The sequence below is a fragment of the Bos indicus genome, chromosome 17 (genome assembly GCF_029378745.1).
Source record: "Bos indicus isolate NIAB-ARS_2022 breed Sahiwal x Tharparkar chromosome 17, NIAB-ARS_B.indTharparkar_mat_pri_1.0, whole genome shotgun sequence".
Taxonomy (NCBI): domain Eukaryota; kingdom Metazoa; phylum Chordata; class Mammalia; order Artiodactyla; family Bovidae; genus Bos; species Bos indicus.
The window spans coordinates 46,361,972-46,369,849 of record NC_091776.1 but is presented as its reverse complement, the minus strand read 5'-3'; the positions used below and the strand labels follow the sequence as shown (position 1 = coordinate 46,369,849).

The 7,878-nt window shown below is 45.9% G+C and overlaps 1 protein-coding gene across 2 annotated transcripts; it reads left to right on the top strand.

Annotated features, from left to right (window-relative positions):
* The first annotated feature begins 2,276 nt into the window (after positions 1-2,276).
* RAN (RAN, member RAS oncogene family) lies at positions 2,277-7,251 on the top strand. 2 transcript variants are annotated; one of them, XM_019977849.2, is made up of 7 exons: positions 2,277-2,365; positions 2,997-3,042; positions 3,486-3,570; positions 3,650-3,775; positions 4,962-5,149; positions 5,278-5,448; positions 5,538-7,251. In XM_019977849.2, exons 2-7 carry the CDS (start codon positions 3,007-3,009, stop codon positions 5,580-5,582), a joined length of 651 nt encoding a protein of 216 aa, XP_019833408.1. In that variant the 5' UTR covers positions 2,277-2,365; positions 2,997-3,006; the 3' UTR covers positions 5,583-7,251. The 2 variants fall into 2 exon arrangements, with proteins under 2 accessions (XP_019833408.1, XP_070625440.1); XM_070769339.1 differs by lacking the exon at positions 2,277-2,365 and adding an exon at positions 2,519-2,535.
* Positions 7,252-7,878: the final 627 nt, after the last annotated feature.

The following is a 7,878-nucleotide window of genomic DNA, read 5'->3' as shown; positions in this document are numbered from 1 at the left end:
TGGATTTGAGTTCCCAGCAGGCAGGTTCTCAGATGTGTTGTGCCCAATTTGTGTCACTTAGATTCCCAGCAGACCTGCTAGTAAACGTGCTCAGTACTACGTGGCTATCTCCTTGGTCATTTGAGTTCTCTTTGCTCTGGGAAGAGTCCCCATGGGGGAATCTTTTCTGGGGAACTTAACTATCCTGATGGGGCCATTAGCTGTCTGCTCTTACTGTCAGCCGTGGATGCTTGGTTGGGGAGGAGCGGGGGTGGGGGCGGGTGGGGAACCAACATAGTAGTTTAAGAATCCAGGCTGATTCATGTTGAGGTTTGATAGAGAACAACAAAAATCTGTAAAGCAATTATCTTTCAGTAAAAATAAATTAATAATAAAAAAAAGAATCTGCAGATGGCATAAAGAACAGACTAATCCACATGGGATGGGGGAGTTGGAAGAAGAGAGCCAGGGACGAATGGAGAGAGTAGCATGGACACTTATACACAACCATATGTAAAATAGATAGCCAGTGGGAATTTGCAGTAGGACTCAGGGAACACACACCCTGGCTCCGTGACAACCTAGAAGGTGGGGTGGGATGGGATGGGAGGTGGGAGGGAGATTGAAGGAGGACAGAATATATGTATATCTATCATTGGAAAAGATTCTGATGCTGGGAGGGATTGGGGGCAGGAGGAAAAGGGGATGACAGAGGATGAGATGGCTGGATGGCATCACTGACTCCGTGGACGTGAGTCTGAGTGAACTCAGGGAGTTGGTGACGGACAGGGAGGCCTGGCATGCTGCAACTCATGGGGTCGAAAAGAGTCGGACACGACTGAGCGACTGAACTGAACTGATGGTCAGTTCATGATGATTATGGCAAAAACCAACACAATATTGTAAAGCAATTATCCTTCAATTAAAAAATAAACGAATTAAAAAATTTTATACCTTAAAAAAACATATCTGTGGCTGGGACTTCCCTGGTGGTTCAGTGGTTAAGCTTCTGCTCTTCAAATGCAGGGAGTAGGGATTCAATCCCTGGGTGGGAACTAAGATTTATTTATTTTGGAGGCTGCAGCATGAAATAAATAAATAAATAAACAAACAAACCCTATTGGATAAGGCAATGGCACCCCACTCCAGTACTCTCGCCTGGAAAATCCCAAGGACGGAGAAGCCTGGTAGGCTGCAGTCCATGGGGTCGCTAAGAATCGGACACGACTGAGCGACTTCACTTTCACTTTCAAGCATTGGAGAAGGAAATGGCAACCCACTCCAGTGTTCTTGCCTGGAGAATCCCAGGGACGGGGGAGCCTGGTGGGCTGCTGTCTATGGGGTCGCAGAGAGCCGGGCACGACTGAAGCGACTTAGCAGCAGCAGCAGCAGCAGCATTAACAGTCATCAGGTTGTGCCTTACATCCCTTAAAAAAAGAAAAGAATCTGTGGCTGTCCAGACAAATGCCAAAAGGGGGCCTTATATTTACGCTGTGAGATTGGAGGACTGCATTCAGCCATCTTGCTGAAAGCAAAGGAATATTAATAAACCCATACTTGTTGAGCTTGAGGTAGTCTCACTTCCTATCTCTGACGAAGGTGAGAGGTGGCCCCAGCAGATTGTTAAGTTTTACGCGTGGTCAGTTGTCTGGATCCTTGATAGCCTTATCCCTGCAAGCGTCTGGAACCTCGTCATTGATTGCATCCTTGTTTGTAACTAAGATGAAAAGAGCTGAAAGGTTGGACACACTAAATTTCATCATTCTTTTTGCAGAATAAGGCCACAAAAGCTGCTGACCACTTAGATGTCCTGAAGAAAAGGGGACTGGCTTTCTACTTCTGGTAAGTTCCAGACTGATACGGGGGCGCCGGGATGGAGCGGGAGGGGAAGGGGGATGGGGCGACCCGCACCCCAACATGGCGCCCGCCCCGGGCCTGCGTTCCGTGTTTGTACGCGGGGGCAGGGCCTTTGTGTGGGCCACCCCGCGAGTTTCCCGCCCAAGGGGGCCTCGGCCTCTCCTCCCAGTTCTGTTCCCGCGGTGGCAGCAGGGCGCGCCGCGTCGCCGTTTGCGCATGCGCGCGCGCGAACCCGCCCCCGGGCTGGCGCACATGGCCTCGTGGGCCGGCGTGCGTGCGCGCGACCGCGTTGCCTCCCTCGCCCGGTGCGCCGAGAGCCCCTCCCTTACGCGCCAGGCCGACGGGTGAGGCCGCCGAGCCTGGGCGGCCTGCGTGCGCGCGCGCGTCGGGCCACGTGGGAGCGGCGCGGCGCCGTTGCCCCGCCCTCCCTCGGCGCGCGCCGGCGTCGGCTGCGTCTCCGGGCATTTGAATTGCGCTTCCGCCATCTTTCCAGCCCTCAGTCAGACGGGCGCGGAGACGCTTCTGGAAGGTAGCGGGGCTGGGGCGAGGGCCGTGGGGCTGGGGCGGGGGCTGGTGTTGGGGAGTCCAGACAGCGGCGGGAGGCGGCCATGAGGAGGCGGTTTAGCGAGTCCTCTGGGCGGAGAGTTCTCCTCTCTCCCCTGCCGCGGAGGCCGTGAGGGCGCCGGGACGGGAGCTGCGGTGGGTCGGGCGGACTGTCGGTGCGGAGGGGTGGCCGGCGTACCGGCCGCTTGGGAGGAGGGGAGATGCGGCCGGGCGGAGGGCCGAAGGGCGGCCTTGGGGAGGGCCGTGGGGCGGACAGGACGGCGCGGCCTGGCCGCTGGCGGTGACCAGGCGCTTTCCGCGCGTCGGCCTCCACGCCGAGCGGGCCTCCGCTCCGCCCGGTCTCCGCTTCGAGCGGGTGCGCGCCACGATCCGGCGGCCGCGGAGTCCGGCCGGAGACCGATGCCACCATCGCCATCGCACAGTCGGCCCCCGCCCACCCGCATGTGTGTGTACTGGGGATAGGAGGTGGGATGCGGGCGGCCGGGCTCCTCGGTGGAGGCCTTTGTGGGCCTGGGCACGTGGGGCGGGTCTGGCCATGCGGACCCCGGCCCGCGCCGCCGTGCAGCGGGCCTTATTTCTTTCTTCTTTTCTCGCAGTAACATCGCGATGGCTGCCCAAGGAGAACCCCAAGTTCAGTTCAAAGTAGGTAACGCTCGTGAGTTGGGGGTGTGCTGCAGTGAACAGGAAGGGCTCTGAAGGAGAGGCAGCTTTGGGGGGCACTCTGTTCCAGACGGTTTTACTTGCAGTATCTCCTTTATGACCGCAAGTGCGTGTGGACGGCCTGCTTCGTCAGCCAACGTGCTCGTGCTGCGGCAGTGCCTTCGGTCCCCCGATAACGAGATGGGGGTGCTGGCCCCACCCTGCGGACAGGGAAGCAGAGCTCAGAAAGTTTCGCTGATTCGAGTCGTTCATTAGATGGGACAGGGCCGCTTGATTAAGATTCTTTGTTGTAAATGTACTTAGGTAGTACATAAACTTCTGTTGTGTAAGTTAAATTGTCCAGAACATCTTAACAGCGTCATAATCCTGGGTTTCTGAAGTGTTACGTGTTTTGGTGTTTATTTCAAAAATTTGGTTTCCGACAGCTTGTTTTGGTTGGTGATGGTGGTACTGGAAAAACTACATTCGTTAAGCGTCATCTGACTGGTGAATTTGAGAAGAAGTATGTAGGTATGTGGGGGGAACCATTTGTAGACATAAATGTAAAATGTTTGAGTTCTTTGACTAACTTGCAATTTCTATGTTCCAGCTACCTTGGGTGTTGAGGTCCATCCTCTTGTGTTCCATACCAACAGAGGACCTATTAAGTTCAATGTATGGGATACAGCTGGTCAGGAGAAATTTGGTGGACTGAGAGATGGTTATTATATACAAGGTAGGTACCTGATTTGTAATAAGTTTTTGAGAGGATTTAGTAGCTTAGTCTCCAAGGTTACTTAGGAATAGATCTATTCAAGTAAAGACGTTGGTAATACTGACTGAATTGGAAATTGTGTGATTCAGTTCAATTCAAAACATGTACCGACTGACTCCAGAGGGTTGACCATTTGAGGGGAGGAAAATTTTGTGAAGGTTGTCTTGTGCCATTTGATTGATTGCATGCTTGTGTCGTGATAGGCATTGTTTTGAAATACACTGTATAGTTGAAGTTGAGGCTCTTAATTTGAAGACAGTAAGCAACAGATAGTTGTTGCTATAGCTTCAGTATTTAAGCGTTTATGTTTGGGCATATGTTTTGGTGATTGTCAATAATTATTTCTTGTGCACTCCATTAAAAAGATAGTGAACCATTTGATGGGCTTCCTTGGTGGCTTAGTGGTAAACAACTCTCCTGCCAATGCAGGAGACACAAGTTGGATCCCTGGGTCAGGAAAGAAATGTCAGATCAGTCCAGTTTTCTTGCCTGGGAATTCCCATGGACAGAGGATCCTGGTGGGCTAGTCCATGGGGTTGCAAAAGAGTCAGACATGACTTAGAGACTAAGACAACAGGACCCATTTGATACTGAGCCAGAGGAGCTAGGCTTTCTATTTTATAAAATGCTGTTATAAGACCAGCTGATTTCTCTTTAATTGTACTAGGTTTTGCAGAGTATTTTTTTTTTTTAATGCTTGATTTTAGATTTAAGAAGACAAAGGAGACAAATGCTTGTTATACCGAGCAAAAAAGATGCACAGAAAATACTCATCTAACACTCTTGCTCACTTGATGAAAATTGTTGGGAATCTTCCCATGTCTTTTGCTTTTACTTGAGTACATATAAATGCAAGGGTCTTCTTGCCTCCCCCCATCCCCAAATTCGTTAGTTAAAAATCCATAATATATTATGCTTACTAGCTTTATCATGGCTGTGTTTTTCAAAGGATAGATTTCTAGATACTCAGAATATGGGACATGAATTCTGAAGTGGTGGTTTATCATTGATTGACTTTAGATACATTCTGAGGCTGAGACAGTTTATGAAGTATTGCAGATGAAAAGAATAAATAAATATGGTAAGCATTTTTCTTTATGTGGTAAATTTGTAGGCATGTACTCATCACTGTAAATGTTTCTTTCAGCTCAGTGTGCCATTATAATGTTTGACGTAACATCAAGAGTTACTTACAAGAATGTGCCTAACTGGCATAGAGATCTGGTACGAGTGTGTGAGAACATCCCAATTGTGTTGTGTGGCAACAAAGTGGATATTAAGGACAGAAAGGTTAAGGCAAAGTCAATTGTCTTCCACCGAAAGAAGAATCTTCAGGTATGTTTTTTAAAGCTTATAGAATTATAATCCTTTAGTTAAAATTATGATGTTAGGCCATTAAAGTGATTTATTGATGTTTTTGATGTGTGGGTTTTTAAAATTAACTTAACCATTCTTTTAAACAGTACTATGACATTTCTGCCAAAAGTAACTACAACTTTGAAAAGCCCTTCCTCTGGCTTGCTAGAAAACTGATTGGAGACCCTAACTTGGAGTTTGTCGCCATGCCTGCTCTTGCCCCGCCAGAGGTGGTCATGGACCCAGCCTTGGCAGCACAGTATGAGCACGATTTAGAGGTATGGTGTTTATGTCTCAGCGATGAGTGCTTTTAGATTCCTGGAGCTTTTCATTTGGAGCATTGTAACATTTCCATCTCTTTGTCTAGGTTGCTCAGACAACTGCTCTCCCGGATGAAGATGATGACCTGTGAGAAAGTGAAGCTGGGGCCCAGCGTCAGAAGTCTAGTTTTATAGGCAACTGTCCTGTGATGTCAGTGGTGCAGCGTGTTTGCCACTTTATTATATAGCTAAGCAGAACATGTGCTTAATCTTTGGATGCTGAAGGAGATGGATGGGCTTTGGAGTGAATGTGGCAGTTAAAAAAAAAACCTTCATTTTTTGGACCTGCATATTTAGGTGTTTTGGAACACAGTTGTTTCCTCCTTGAGTTTCAAATATAAGACTGCTATAGTCACATGACAATATTGAGAGGTGGAATCTTGTTTGTTACTGTCATTCCCATTCCTTTTCGTTTAGAATCAGAATAAAGTTGTATTTCAAATATCTAAGCAAGTGAACTCATCCCTTGTTTAAATGAGCATTTAAAACCGCTAACAGGGAAAGTTGTGCCATGTTACTATTTGAATTGCCTTTGCTATTACCACTTACCTTGAAGTCAGGTTAAATGCTTCTAATTTTCTGTATACTTGAATCATTTCACACAAACGTAACGACAAGTCAACAGTATTGTATTTGATGAGAGGTGTAAATACTATCAATAGTTAGGCTAAAATAACATCTACCCCACCTGCCTTTGGGCTTACGTAGTGTCACCTAGAGATGAGATTTATGTGACCTGTGAAAGGTGGTACCTGTTTCAGATGTTTCAAACAGATACCTTAATTATATTTGCATTTTATGGCAGAAGTAACCATTTTCTAATGTAGAGCTTGTCAAAGTCCAATGAAATCATACAAACGGTTGCAGGAACTTGAGGGACATCTCATTTGTTAAATATGAATATAATTGTGCATTTACTTTTTTGTTTTTTGATGTTACATGTTTAATGTAAAGTTGGCATTCTAGGAAGATGTTCCATGTTTACCTGCTGTTAAGTACTCCCAAGCTTTAAAGGTTATCAAAGATTAAGGATTTCAATGGATATATCACAGCTTTGATGATTTTTCTCTCCCCAAAGAATTTTTCTGGGTGGTGCAAGAACACCTCAGGATGCTGCAGCATAAAAGTAGGTCTTAGGTAAGCCTCTCAGTGATGTGAACAGACTGCCAAACTTTCAGTAGACTAACCACTTAACGTTGTATGGTTTCCACATGTAAACATGAATTGGGTCTGTCTTGCCTGAGTTTGATCTCACTGACACCATACTGTAGCAATTAGAAATCAAGACGAGCTATTTTCCTCTTGTAAGTACTACTGTACTATAGTTCAGTTTACCAAAGTTCTTCAGATGTCCAATTATCCTTAAATGATTACTTTCCTACCTAAAAGTAGGGAAGGATCCCTTTTAAGTATATGGAAAAATGGACTGTAAAGGGTAAAATTGGGTACATTTTAATTTGTTGTTAAAGTATTGAATAGATATTAATAGATTCACTTACAGATTTGAAGTGATGTATATGCTATGCTATATTCAGTTCAGAACCAGACTAACAGATAATGAAGTTTCCCATGGTCAGATGAAATCTTTCATTGAGATACATGAGGGATATGTATTTGTAACCTTATGTAGAATGCCAGTATGACTAATATTCTGAAACCTAAATGTAACAGTAAAATTTTGGGAGCTACTTGGAGGTGGGAGAGAATTTGAGTCATTCTTGGAAGAAAATTACAAAATATACTGCTTTTACTTTGCCTGGATTTTCTGGATCATCTGGTGTTAATTACCTTGTGGGGGATGCATTTCTGTGTCTAGTTCACACAAATGGGGAAATTTCCCCTTCAATTTCAAATCTGGTGTGTAATGGGAAGAGCCAGCAATTGAAAGCCAAGTTGGTATTAGCTTATTAAACCAAAACTGGTAAAAGTAAACATGAAGTGTTTATGAAAGCAGTTCTGTGATGTTCCTTGGCCAATTTTTAAGAAACCCTTTTGGTCCTATTGATCTCAGTATCTAGGAAAGGGCAGAGATTTCCAAAAATGCATTAGACTTGTAAAGACCAATTTCCTGGCTGATCTTGTGCATCAGATTCTCATAGTGAGAATTTGTTTTCTTTTGTAAAGAAAAAATGAAGAAATAGTAATGAGCATGTGGGTTAAAATTGGTTTGACTTGCTAGTTGTGCATCTGAAACTGACCTTGTCTTTTGAAGATGCCTTCACCTGTCTTGGGGCTGCAGGCATCCTCCTTGGTAGAACAACTTGGGACTCATCCTAAAATCACGTGTCAGGCAAGCACTGCTAACAAAATGCTATGCGTGTTAACCTCCAAACCTAAAGCTGTTTTGGGGATAAAAAGACCCTGCCTGTTTGTACCTTCTTACTAGTT

What these genes read in the sequence shown, in the direction of transcription:
- RAN (XM_019977849.2), top strand. Translation starts at nt 3,007, where the DNA reads ATGGCTGCCCAAGGAGAACCCCAAGTTCAGTTCAAA. An exon ending in AACCCCAAGTTCAGTTCAAA is followed by an intron (nt 3,043 to 3,485) that starts GTAGGTAACGCT and finishes GGTTTCCGACAG; the next exon opens with CTTGTTTTGGTTGGTGATGG. An exon ending in AGATGGTTATTATATACAAG is followed by an intron (nt 3,776 to 4,961) that starts GTAGGTACCTGA and finishes TGTTTCTTTCAG; the next exon opens with CTCAGTGTGCCATTATAATG.